Source organism: Callospermophilus lateralis, chromosome 11 (assembly GCF_048772815.1).
Source record: "Callospermophilus lateralis isolate mCalLat2 chromosome 11, mCalLat2.hap1, whole genome shotgun sequence".
Classification (NCBI taxonomy): Eukaryota; Metazoa; Chordata; class Mammalia; order Rodentia; family Sciuridae; genus Callospermophilus; species Callospermophilus lateralis.
In genome coordinates, this window is record NC_135315.1 from 51,367,859 (window position 1) to 51,381,079 (window position 13,221).

At 43.5% G+C, this 13,221-nt stretch overlaps 1 protein-coding gene across 2 annotated transcripts in view; it reads left to right on the forward strand.

Annotated features, from left to right (window-relative positions):
* Positions 1 to 12,888, forward strand: part of Dnah2 (dynein axonemal heavy chain 2) — a 104,450-nt gene extending 91,562 nt beyond the window's left edge. For both annotated transcript variants that reach the window (XM_076869827.1, XM_076869826.1), the window contains exons 74-86: positions 2,875 to 3,061; positions 3,255 to 3,403; positions 3,505 to 3,688; positions 3,883 to 4,073; positions 9,792 to 9,983; positions 10,149 to 10,333; positions 10,576 to 10,804; positions 10,876 to 11,027; positions 11,153 to 11,267; positions 11,940 to 12,116; positions 12,213 to 12,287; positions 12,456 to 12,606; positions 12,734 to 12,888. In XM_076869827.1, coding sequence (XP_076725942.1) covers positions 2,875 to 3,061; positions 3,255 to 3,403; positions 3,505 to 3,688; positions 3,883 to 4,073; positions 9,792 to 9,983; positions 10,149 to 10,333; positions 10,576 to 10,804; positions 10,876 to 11,027; positions 11,153 to 11,267; positions 11,940 to 12,116; positions 12,213 to 12,287; positions 12,456 to 12,606; positions 12,734 to 12,888 — 2,142 coding nt within the window. The remainder of the gene's footprint in view (positions 1 to 2,874; positions 3,062 to 3,254; positions 3,404 to 3,504; positions 3,689 to 3,882; positions 4,074 to 9,791; positions 9,984 to 10,148; positions 10,334 to 10,575; positions 10,805 to 10,875; positions 11,028 to 11,152; positions 11,268 to 11,939; positions 12,117 to 12,212; positions 12,288 to 12,455; positions 12,607 to 12,733) is intronic.
* The last annotated feature ends 333 nt before the right edge of the window (positions 12,889 to 13,221 follow it).

Below are 13,221 nucleotides of genomic sequence, written 5' to 3' on the forward strand. Positions count from 1 at the left end.
CAGCTGAGCATGGCTGGAGAAAAGCACACCCACACTGACTAGATTCTCTTTAAATCCATGAGCATGAGCTTCACATGGACATTTAAAGCTACCAGACAACCCTGTTGCCTTTCCCTCCCTCTAGGATAGCAGCTCATTTCTTTAGCCACCTTCCCTTTATCTCTCAATTGGATTCTAGCCACAGCCTTCCAGCACCCTCTACTAAGCTCTCAAATCAGTAACCCCAGAGGGCCTTTTAAGGTGGGCACCACTGGAGAGGATTCCCCATCACTGATGTCTCCCACTGTCCAGCCCCTCACTCCAGATGCACAGGCTGCCTTGCCCTCCTCTATAGCTCTGTCACATCTCACCTTGGGGTCTGTGCCTTGTGTGCTGGGAAACTATTCCTCCAGGTATTCACTTGGCCCTCTCTTACAAGCCTTACCTCAAGGAGGCCTTTGCACTTGTGTGCGTTCTCTCTCTTTTTAATTTCTTCTCTCATCTCTCCCTGCCCCCCCACCCCTTGTTCTGGGGATTGAACCCAAACCCAGCCCTGGTCTTCTTTTTGTTTTTTGGTACCAGGGATTGAATCCAGGGGGGTGCTTAACCACTGAGCCACGTCCCCATCCCTTTTTTTGTATTTTATTTAGGGACAGGTTCTCACTGAGTTGCTAAGTGCCTCGCTAAGTTGCTGAGGCTGGCTTTGAACTCATGATCTTCCTGCCTCAGTCTCCCAGGCTGCTGGTATTCCAGGCATGGGGGTGTGGTGAGTTGAGCAGAGGGCACATCTCGGCATGAGTGACCAAGGTTGGGAATGAGGGCGCCACCACCCCCAGCTTCTGATCTTCTTATTTAATACTTCACACTACCTCTTAGCACTTCCAATATCCTTTACCCCCTCAGCTTATTCTGTTTCTTCTTGGCACTGTCATCTTTAATATACTAAATAATTTACTTTCTTGTTACATGGGTTCCTAACCCCATGTTGGAAAATAACCTCCTCAAGGGCATAGATATACATCAGATTTGTTCAGTGACATATGCCAGCTGCTTAAAACACATATAACAATAAATATGTGTTAAAAAATTGGGCACCGTGGTAGTCCCAGCTACTTAGGAAGCTGAGGCAGGAGGATCACTTGAATGCAGGAGTTTGAGGCCAACCTGGGCAACATAGTGAGACTCCATTTAAAAAAAAAATGGTAAAAAGAGAGGTTAGGGATATAGCTCAGTTGGTAGAGTGTTTTCCCCGCATGCACAAGGGCCTGGGTTCAGTTCCCAGCACCACCAAAAAACAATTGGTAAAATGAATGAATGTGTGAATGAACTGTGAAACAGTTTGTGCTTCTCAATAGAGTAAGGCCATCAATTAAGGTTAATAAGGTTGAGGGCTGGGGATAGAGCTCAGTTGGTAGAATGCTTGCCTCACACTCACAAGGCCCTGGGTTCAATACCCAGCACCACCAAAAGGCGCAAAAAAACCCAAAAACTTAATAAGGTTAATAAAGTTTGGCCGTTCATAACCCACTTGAATCAAATGTATGAAATATGATATGTCAAGAGCTATGTAATGTTTTGAACAACTAATAATTAAAAATAAGATAAAATAAAGCCTTTTATAACAGAAAAAAAAAATAATAAAGTTTGGCCATCAAACCACCAGAGGGCGCCAGTTTCTTAGAGTTCAATTGTGATAGCTGACAGTAGTGAGTCCTAACTGCTGCTGGTCCTATTTATTCCTGGATAAAGGAGAATTCCCATCCATCTTGGATTCATCTCCTCATTCACTCTATTTCATGCAAGACCAATTTTGGCTTTCTTACAAAGAAGGCGGAGAAGAAGGAGAAGAAGAGGAGGAGGAGGAAAGGGTGATGGAGGGGAGGGAAGAGAAAGGAAGAAAAAAAAGAGAAATGGGAGAGAATAGTTAACTTCAAAATATACGTGATTTTTGATAGACAGCAATTGCACATTTTTCTACATTTTTATTGTTGCATTATAGTTGTGCATGATGAGATTTGTTGTTACATATTTGTACATGCATATAATATAATAATGTAATTTGGCCAATATCACTCCCCAGTACCCTTTCCGTCTCCCACCAGTTGGTCCATTTCCTCTACTGATCTCCATTTGATTTTTATGAGATCCACCCCCACCTTTCTTTTTCCTTTTTCCTTTCTAGCTTCTGCATATGAGAGAAAACATACAATCCTTGACCTTCTGAGATTGACTTATTTTGTTTTTTAACCTGATAGTCTCTAGTTCCATCCATTTTCCTGCAATATAATTTCATTTTTATTTATGGCTGAATAAAATTCCACTGTGTATATATACCACATTTTCTTTATCCATTCATCTGTTGGTGGACATGTAGGCTAGTTCCATTGTTTGGTTATTGTGAATTGTGCTGCTATAAACATAGGTATGCATATATCACTACAATATGATGACTTTAATTCTTCAGGGTAAATACTGAGATATGGAAAAACTGGGTCATATGGTAGTTCCATGCCTAGTCTCTCGAGGAGCCTCCATACTTATTTCCATAGGGGTTGTAGTAACTTACAGTCCCACCAATAGAATAAAAGTGTTCCTTTTTCTCTACATCTGTCTAGTATTTATTATTTGTATGCTTGATTGCTGTCATTCTGACTGCTGTGAGATGAAATCTCAGTGTAGTTTTGATTTGGCGGTGTTGTACATATTTATGGGGTACATTGTGATACTTCAATATGCATATATAGTATGTAAAAATCAGATCAGGGTAATTGGCATAGGCATTCCTTCAAACTTTTATGATTTCTTTGTCTAGGAACATTCAAAATCAATAACTCTTCTTTTGAGGTGTTCTCTTCTGCCTCTTCAGTCTCTTCTGCCTCTCTCCTTCCCTTCAAGGTCCTGGATCGGGAGGGCCAAATGGATAACCCATGTACTAGCTGGCTGGCGGATGCCTACTGGGACAACATTACAGAGCTGGATAAACTGACCAACTTCCATGGACTCATGAATTCTTTTGAGCAGTATCCTCGGGACTGGCACCTGTGGTACACCAGTGCTACCCCAGAGAAAGCCATGCTGCCAGGTACCCAGCCTCAGAACCTCCCCCTGCTTGCTATGCTCCTTCCCTCCATTCAGCATTTGTTTGCCCTTCCCTTTATTCTTCCTCCCTCTCCCCAGCTCCCCTCCAAGGGCTGCTCTCCCCACAGGTGCCTCTTTGTTTCCATTCTGGGTCCTTTCAGACTCTCTCCCTCTGCATTTATTTTCCTCATCCCCAGGTGAATGGGAAAATGCCTGCAATGAGATGCAACGAATGCTGATTGTTCGCTCCCTGCGCCAGGACCGGGTGGCATTCTGTGTCACTTCTTTCATCGTCTCCAATCTTGGTTCCCGCTTCATTGAGCCACCTGTGCTAAACATGAAGTTGGTCAGTGGCTCTGCCTCCTGTGCTCTGTTGTGGTCTCCTCAAGCTCACAGTCTTGCCTGGGCTCTGGGGCTTTCTGCCTGAGGCTATCCTTGTGCTTCTAGGTGATGGAAGATTCAACTCCACGATCCCCACTGGTCTTTATCCTGTCCCCGGGAGTGGACCCCACAAGTGCCCTGCTCCAGCTGGCAGAGCACACAGGCATGGCCCAGCGCTTCCATGCCTTATCCCTGGGCCAGGGCCAGGCCCCTATTGCTGCTCGGCTCCTCCGAGATGGTGTGATTCAGGGTCAGTGTCCATGCCTTCTTTCACACCCATACTCAGCCCTGGTTCTCTGACTCCAATCATAGTACTGTGACTTCAGCTCCCACTTTTCCAGAAGGCCCCAGGAGTGGTAGACTTGAGTATTGGACACCACCCCCACTGCCACCAGGTAGAAAGAATAAGGAATGTTTCCCTCTGACACCAGCATCTCCTTACAGGACATTGGGTGTTCCTGGCAAACTGTCACCTGTCATTGTCTTGGATGCCTAATCTGGACAAACTGGTGGAACAGCTGCAGGTGGAGGACCCTCACCCTTCCTTCCGTCTCTGGCTCAGCTCTAGTCCCCACCCAGACTTCCCTATCTCAATCCTGCAGGCCAGCATCAAGATGACCACAGAGCCACCAAAGGTATGGGTGGCTATCGAGGACTGGCATCAACAGAGTCATCTGGTCTGCGTTTCCTCTTGATGGCATCAGAGAGAGGTCTTAACTATAATAACAACACAACTTTGTTTGATTTTATTGTCCTCTAAAAACATTGAGTCTCTCTTCTTTGTGCCAAACTCCTAGAACATAATAGTAACATCTAACATTTCTTGAATGATTATTATGTGCCAAGCAGTTTTCTAAATTCTTTTCATTTGTAAACTCATTTAATACACATATACACATACAACATCATGTAAGAACTGTCACCCCCAATTTACAGATAGGAAACTGAAGCACAGGAAAATGTGAGTGAGTATTCCAGAGTCAGAATATGGGTAGTTGTGCTCCCAAATACTTTTTGTGGGGAGTGGGGTACTGGGGATTGAACTCAGAGGCATTTACCACTAAGTTATACTCCCAGCCCTCCCTCTCTTTTATATTTTGAGACAGGGTCTCCCTAAGTTGCCCAGGTTGGCCTAGAACTTGTGGTCCTCCTGCCTCAGCCTCCCAAGCAGCTGGGATTACCTGCATGGGTGTCTGTGCCCAGCATAATTTCTTTGTGTGTGTGTGTGGCGGTGGGGGCGGGGGTGATAGAGATTGTACCAGGGGTTCCTTTTTATTTATTGTTTGAGAACAGGATCTTGCTAATTTACCAAGGCAAACTTGTGATTGTGATCTTCCTGAGTTCTGGAATTGCAGGAGTAAGCACCATGCCCAGCCCAATTCATTCCTTCAAATTGCAGAAACTTCCTGTTTCCCAACATTTCCTTACATTCCCTTCCTAAAGTCACACTTCCTGGACTCCTAGTCTCCTTCTCCTTCCTTTAATGCTCTAAAAAGTTTTATCTCCAATATTACAAGCTCACCATTGAAATGCAATGATACTTATCTTTTAAAATCTGCTCATGTCATTACACCCCACCCACATACCCCCTATTAAGTTATTTTGGTAGCTTTTTATTGCTCTTCCTTGAGTTCAAAAATCACACCATATGAAAAGCGCAGGGACCTGCTTGTCAGTTACCTACAAAGAAGTACTCTGAGCACATTTCACACGTTTATCATTCTAACCCTCCTTGCCCACCCTGGGGTAGTTGACACAGTTGACTGTCCCTGGCTTCTCTGACACAATACTACTGTTTCTCCATCTGTCTGTTGACACATCACTTATTACTTCTGTTTCCTTTTCCTCTTTGCCTGTGGTCCTATCTCGGGACATAGTCCTTGATTCCTGACTTCTCTCATTCTACATTTCCTCTTTTCACAAGTTCATGGAGAAGTTGTCGTTTTTGTGATTTCAATTCTTAATTCTTGTCTCTGGCTCCAATGCCAAGCTCAGTTCTAGATCTGAATTGCCATCCAATTACAAAGCATTTTATCTTGTCACACCAGGCCCATAAACCTTACACTCTTAAATAGAAGATATCAGCTCCTTCAGTATCGTTTACCTTCTCTTCCCATTTTTGTTACTGGCATTACTATTTTAAAAAATAATAATAATATGTAAAAATTTTTTTGCCTTTATTTTTTTCTGCCAATAAAAGTATTCTGTGCCCCTCTTCCTTTTGGACTGGTGATTGAACCCAGCAGTACTATACTACTAGGTGAAATCCCCAGCCTTATTTATTTATTTGGGTACTAAGGATAGACGACAGGGGCTCTTGATCACTGAGCCACATCCCCAACCCCATTTTGTATTTTTCTTAGAGACAGGGTCTCACTGAGTTGCTTAGCCCCTCATTTTTGCTGAGGCTGACTTTGAACTCACAATCTTCCTGCCTCAGCCTCCTAAGCTGCTGGGATTACAAGCATGCACCATTACACCCTTATTTTTCACTTTGAGACACGGTCTCACTAAGTTGCTTAGGGCCTTGCTCATTTGCTGAGGTTGGTCTTGAACTTGTTATCCTCCTGCCTCAGCCTCAGCCTCAGCCTCAGCAACTTCTGAGGCTCTAAACAACTTAACGAGAACCTGGCTCAAAATAAAAAGAGCTAGGGACATAGCTGAGTTCAATCCCAGTACAAAAAACAAAAACAAACAAACAAAAAATCAGGTCAAATAGTCCAGAAATCAGTCACCAACATAACAGAATATTTTGCAACACACACACATTTTTCAGTGTTGGGGATGAAACCCAAGGTCTCAGGTATGTTAAGCAGAAGCTCTGCCACGGAGCTACATCCCCAGCCCCTTCTCTTTTAAGAATACATTTTTTTTTTTTAATTTTAGAATCTTTTTTGGTCTTCTAAGAGAAATGTGCATCCTGTGATGAGCAGAGGTGTGTAAATTTGGAGGAAGTGATGCTTAGGAGTGCTTAATAAAAGTGAAAGGCAATGATGAGTCTGAAGGAGAATCTAAGAGGAGGGAGACAGAATGGCTCTGCAATGAGGAGGATCCAGTGGAGACAGGTCCTTAGTCCTGGTTGGGTCCAAGAGAGCTTTTTCTGCTGCAAATGCGGGACTTTCCCATGATCCACCAAACCATCAATGAGAGCAGAAAGTTCAGGGTATACTTGGTAAAACTGAATTTCTTCTGGGAGCTGACAGATATTCATCAGTTTAATATTTTTAAATAGAAAAATCACATGTTATTCCAGAAAAGCTGTAAGAATAAGAATAGTACAAGGACACACCCACTTATGTTACACAGATTCATCTGTTAACTTTTTGCTCCATTTGCTATATCATTGATAAATCCCTTCCTCCCTCTCTCTCTCTACCTCTCAGCAGGGGTAGCCATGCACACATGCATGTAAGCACATGCACACACATAGACTTTTTGTCTGAACCATGTTAGAGTATATTACATATATCATAATTCTTTACCACTAAATACTTCACTGTATTTCAGTGTGAAGAATACAATCCTAAGAACAGGATGTTGTATATAATTGCAATGTGCTCAGCTTCTTCAATAAATTTAACATCAATATAGTATTTTTATTTAACCTATTCTACATATTCCAATTTTGTGAAGTAAACCAATAATGTCCTTGATAGTCCACCACCTACACATACACTACCACAATCACCACTAAATTCATCCTAAGACCAGATAACCCAATTTTGTCCTTTGAAGAAGGCCAATTTTTGCATCAAGAAATATAAAGACAATCCAGACAGTTAAGGGGACAGAGGTTCATCTGAGTTTTATTTTAAATAAGAAAGTCCCTATAGCTGGGCTAGGTGCTGTATGCTTGTAATTTCAGCTATTCCAGAGGCTGAGGTAGGAGAACTGCAAGTTCAAGGCCAGCCTGGGCAACTTAGCAAGACTCTGTCTCAAAATAAAAAATAAAAAGGGCTTGGGCATGTAGCTCAGTGGTAGAGCATTTGTCTAGCATGTGCAAGGTTCTGTGTTAAATCCCCAGCAACACAGACACATAAACACACATCCCTACAAGCACAGCCAGTGGCCAGTTTAAGGTATGGTTCTAGAGCATATTCTTGGATTACTTCCTGCTATCTAGTGTTTTTTATTAGATATTAAGTAAGTCATATTTATATCTGCTTAACACAAATATTTACAAGATATATACAGGATATAAGGATCATGATTCAAGAATACCTGTGTGTCCACCAATCTTCTTTTTTCAGTGTTAGGCATTGAACCCAGGGTCTTGCACATGTTAAGTATAGGCTCTACCACTGAGTTACATCCTCAGTCTTGAAATTTTAATTTGTTTCCACATGGATAACCAGTACCATTTATTGAATAGTTCACAATTATCTTTCTGATCCATAATGACTGCTCAGCCTTAAATCATGCTTTCATATATGTATGAGTTTTTGGGTCCTTTTTTCTGTTCATTGGTTAAGTTTTTTTTTTATCCTGGGATCAATACTTATAGATTTATTCACTATATAGATTTATAATGATTCTCAATAACTGGTAAGGCAAATTCTCTAAACTTACTGTTCTTCAGGGTATTCTCAGCCTTTTATTCTCCAATATAAAGTTTAGAATTAGCTTGTCAAATTCCCCCAAAAAAGATTTATTGAATAATTTGGGGGAAAATTAACATCTTTAGAACAGTGAACCTAATCCATGAATATAGTATATTTTGCCATTTTTTAATGTCAATAACATTTTGTAATTTTCTTCATAAGTATTTGTATATTTTAATTAGATTTGTTTCTAGTTACTTTACATATTTTGATGACATTGTAAATAGCATTTTTAAAAAATCACATTTTTGTTATTGCTATCCAGTATTCTCACTTCAAGTTTCTCATTGCTCTATCCTATTGATCATAGATAAGTTTTCTTTGACAGGGATGTAGCCAAAGGGATGTACATCCCCAGCACCAAGAAAACCATTCTTTAACATATCACTCATCCAGCTAGGTATGATGGTGGTGTCTGCCTGTAAGCATAGTGACTCAGGAGGCTAAGGCAGAAGGTTAGCAAGTTCAAGGCCAGCCTGGGCAACCTAGTAAGACCTGTCTCAAAAAGGGCTTGGGATGTAGCTCAATGATAGAGTGCTCCTGGGTTAAATCAATCCCAGTACCACAGGGGAAAATAAATCCTACTCAAGATAGAGTGTGGCTCCATGATGCCTGGCAAATCAAGTCCAAATGGCTCAAATGATCATTCTTCATAACATGGTCCTTCTTTACCCACCTATGCATCTGCATTTGACTTCATCCAGACTCATCCTCTCACTTAGTTTCTTCTTTGGGCCTTTTTTCCTTTAATTCCTTCTATCTTCAGGGAACCAAGATCCTTCTTTCAAGTCTAATAATAATCATATCCTACTCATTTGTAAGACGTAGTTCAATTCCTAGCTTGTTCAAGGAGCTTGCTAAATCCAATCACACAGAATGTTCCTCCTTAATCATACTGATGATATACAAAGTCCTTTTATCTATAGTGAACCTTTGCACTTAATTTTGCACATTTTTGTCAATTAGAAGTTACATGGGATTATGGGTGTAGCTCTGGGGTAGTGTGCTTGCCTGGCATATGCAAGATCTTGATTTTAGGGCTGGGGACATAGCTCAGTTGGTAGAGTGTTTGCCTTGAATGTACAAGGCCCTGGGAACCACTAAAAACAACAACAACTTGATTTCAGCCCCCATCACTGAAAAACAAAGCAAAACAAAAACCATCACCACCACCACCAACAACAACAACAAACAGTTGAACTGGATGTGGTGGGACACACCTGTAACCTCAGTGACTCAGGATCCTGAGACAGGAGCATCACAAGTTTGAAGCCATCCTCAGCAACTTAGTGAGAATCTGTCTTAAATAATAAATAGAAAAGTACTGGGGATGTGGCTCAGTGGTAAAGCACCCCTGGGTGGTTCAATCCCCAAGTACAAAACAAAAACAAAACATAACAAAGTTGCATGTATTTGTCTTTGCTTTTGTTCATATTTTCTGACACTCCCAAATTGAGTTGGTTGACCTATCCTTGAGAACACCACAGTTGAGAGTATCAAATGTAGAGGATCAAATATACAAGCCACTGACCTATACAGGGCCCATGTGTGAATCAGGTAGAAAAAGGCATTTAATCTTGTAAATGGGTGCACATGTTGGCATACAGACCAAGGGTTAGATTTCAAACTCCATTCACCTCTTAAACCAGTGCCTCTGTGCAGTGAACAACCTCCACAACTGTACATGGTTGTGCTAGTGGCCAGACTAGGCATGAAATATGTCACCTTACCTCTGTATTTCATTGCTCCTAGGGACTAAAGGCCAACATGACACGTCTTTACCACCTGGTATCGGAACCACAGTTTTCCCACTGCACCAAACCTGCCAAATATAAGAAGTTGCTATTTGCACTCTGCTTCTTCCACTCTGTATTACTTGAACGAAAAAAGTTCCTGCAGCTTGGCTGGAATATTATCTATGGCTTCAATGACTCTGATTTTGAGGTTTGTGCTAGCCAGGGGTCCCACATCCCAGTCTTCTTTCCTTATATTTCCTGCCCCATGGCAGCCCTTTGGGAATATTGGCTGACAGAAAGCCTGTGTTAAAAGCCCCTTTAGGAGAGATCCTGTCATAACTGTATGTGGGGCTGGGGTTGGGACAATGCACAGGTGTCAGAGAACCTGCTGAGTCTCTATCTGGATGAGTATGAGGATACGCCCTGGGATGCACTGAAGTACCTCATCGCTGGTGTCAACTATGGTGGACATGTCACAGATGACTGGGACCGGCGCCTGCTTACAACCTACATCAATGACTATTTCTGTGACCAATCTCTATCAACTCCATTCTACCGGTAAGGGGAAGGTGACACTGAGCAGGGGACAAAAGGACACAGACCAAGTGGCAAGGATTGGGGGCAGGGGAAGTGTTTGAGCAGATAGCGTAAGATTGAGAGAAGACCGAGTTTGTAGGTCTGGGAGGGGCAGCAAGAGCCAGGAACTGGACAAACAGGACATGCACAGGGACTGGGGTCTTGGTCTGGCATAGAAACCCAAGTTCTGGTGACATGGTGACAATGATGCTGTGGCTCCCCAGGTTGTCAGTCCTAGAGACTTATTTCATTCCAAAAGATGGAACCCTCGCCTCTTACAAGGAATACATCAGCTTGTTACCTAGCATGGACCCTCCCGAGGCCTTTGGCCAGCACCCCAATGCTGATGTGGCCTCCCAGATCACAGAAGCAAGAACCCTTTTTGAGACTCTGCTTTCTCTGCAACCCCAAATCACACCCATCAGTGCTGGTGGCCAGACCCGGGAAGAGAAGGTAGGATCAGGCAGACCCCCTGGTGGGGAGTGTTGAGGAGGAAAGGCTGTGCTGAGCTCATGCTTCCTCAGGTCCTTGAGTTGGCTACTGATGTGAAACAAAAGATCCCTGAGATGATTGACTATGAGGGGACCCGAAAACTGCTGGCTCTCGATCCCTCCCCACTCAATGTGGTCCTTCTGCAGGAGATTCAGAGATACAACAAACTCATGGAGACCATCCTGTAATATGGAAAGGGGCTCTGTGGAATGGGAGAAGGGGAAGGGAAAGGCCTTCACCTCCTGGCTGGATATGGCTCTCCCATGCCCAGCCAAAGTTCAAACACTCCACCTACTCCATCCTGCTTAGGTTCTCACTGACAGACCTAGAGAAGGGCATCCAGGGCCTCATCGTCATGTCAACAAGCCTGGAAGAGATTTTCAATTGCATTTTTGATGCCCACGTTCCTCCACTCTGGGGAAAGGCAAGATTATACTACTGTTGATTAAACCTGTGCTAACCAATGAGCTCTCCTCTCACCACACCCCCCCCCATCTTCTGATTCTAGGGAGGGTCAGAATTTGAGGTTGCATTGTGGCTCTACCATTCACTGACTTCAGTGAGACTCTGCACGATTTATTAACTTACAAATTTACTCAGAGAAAGTTACTAACCTCTCCAAGTATGTTTCAGAGATTTCCAGTACTGTGCATAATAGTCAATAGGTACTTTATTAATAGTACAGATTGAGAAATCTGAAATGTTCCAAAAATATGGAACTTTTTAGGTGCCAATATGATGCTTGAAAAGTTTGATTTTGGATTTTCAGACTAGTGATACTCAGCTGGTAGTCTGTCAAATATTCCCCAATCCAAAACAACAAACATTCTCCAAAATCTGGAACACTTCTGGCCTCAAGCATTTCAGATAAGGGATGCTCAACCTGTATTAAGGTCACTGTTATTAATTGTTGTCATTTTCTGTATCTTTCTTGGGAATTGGCTTTTGGAGAGTTGTTGCCCAACTGTTTTGGAGAGTTTTTGGTTGAAGAGCAGGGGCTGACACCGCATCGTCTTCCCATAGCTGCTCAGGTGCTCAAATAAAGTTCTGAATGTATGATGGAATGAATGAGCACAGGCATTGCCTCCTCCCCCAGGCATATCCCTCACAAAAGCCACTGGCTTCATGGACCCGGGACCTGGCCATGCGTGTGGAACAGTTTGAGCTGTGGGCTAGCCGGGCACGGCCTCCTGTGATCTTCTGGCTCTCTAGTTTCACCTTTCCCACTGGGTTCCTTACTGCTGTGCTGCAGTCATCAGCTCGCCAAAACAATGTGAGCAATGTGGAAAGGGGGAATTGGGAGGGATGCTGGGGGATATGTATTTACTCTCCTCTTTGGGCCTCTCTTATTCTCACCTTCAACCCTCAGATTTCAGTGGACAGTCTCTCCTGGGAATTTATTGTTTCCACAGTGGATGACAGCAACCTAGTGTATCCACCCAAGGTGGGAATTGGATAAGCTTTGGCTCTGAGAAAAAGGGGATTTGGTGGAGGAGAGTGGTGGGAGCAAAAGTGAGAAGTTCATCAGAACAGAAGGGAAGACAGAGTTAGGTCAAGGGTGCTGGCAACTTAGGGTCTAAACTTCCTCCTACCTACCCTCACCTTTCTGTAGGATGGTGTCTGGGTTCGGGGCCTATACCTAGAGGGTGCTGGCTGGGACCGGAAGAACTCCTGCTTAGTGGAAGCAGAGCCCATGCAGCTGGTCTGTCTTATGCCTACGATCCACTTCCGACCTGCAGAGAGCCGAAAGAAGAGCGCCAAGGGTGAGACAGCTTCCTGAGGCCTGCCTACCCCATTCCTTGCTGGACCCGAATCCATCCCCGGCTCCAGTCCTCAGTTTCTCTTCCAGGGGCTTCAGGGATCTGATTGCTTTTCCTTTTTTTTTCTCAGGCATGTATTCTTGTCCGTGCTATTACTATCCCAATCGGGCAGGCAGCGCTGACAGAGCCTCCTTTGTTATTGGCATCGATCTAAGGTCTGGGGCTATGACATCTGATCACTGGATTAAGAGGGGAACTGCTCTACTCATGAGCCTGGACAACTGAGGCGGCTTCCTTTTCTTCCTGGCTTGAGAGTGGGTTGGGGACTCTGGAAGCCAAGATCATTGGCTTTGGCTGAATCTGGCGTGTTATGGGGCCCTGGAGATAACTACTCATTCTAGCCATAAAGGAGGATGAGTTGTATTGGAGCTGTTTGCAGTAAAACAGCACAAGCCCTAAGTGTCCTAATGGAATGGTGGTCATTTAGGGAGTAAGGCCGGCCTTATTCCGGGGTTCTAAAGCAGACAGGAGTTACTATGTGTGTGTGGTGCTGGGGATTGAATACAGGGCCTTATGCTTGCGAGGCAAGTACTCTACCTACTGAGCTATACCCGAAGC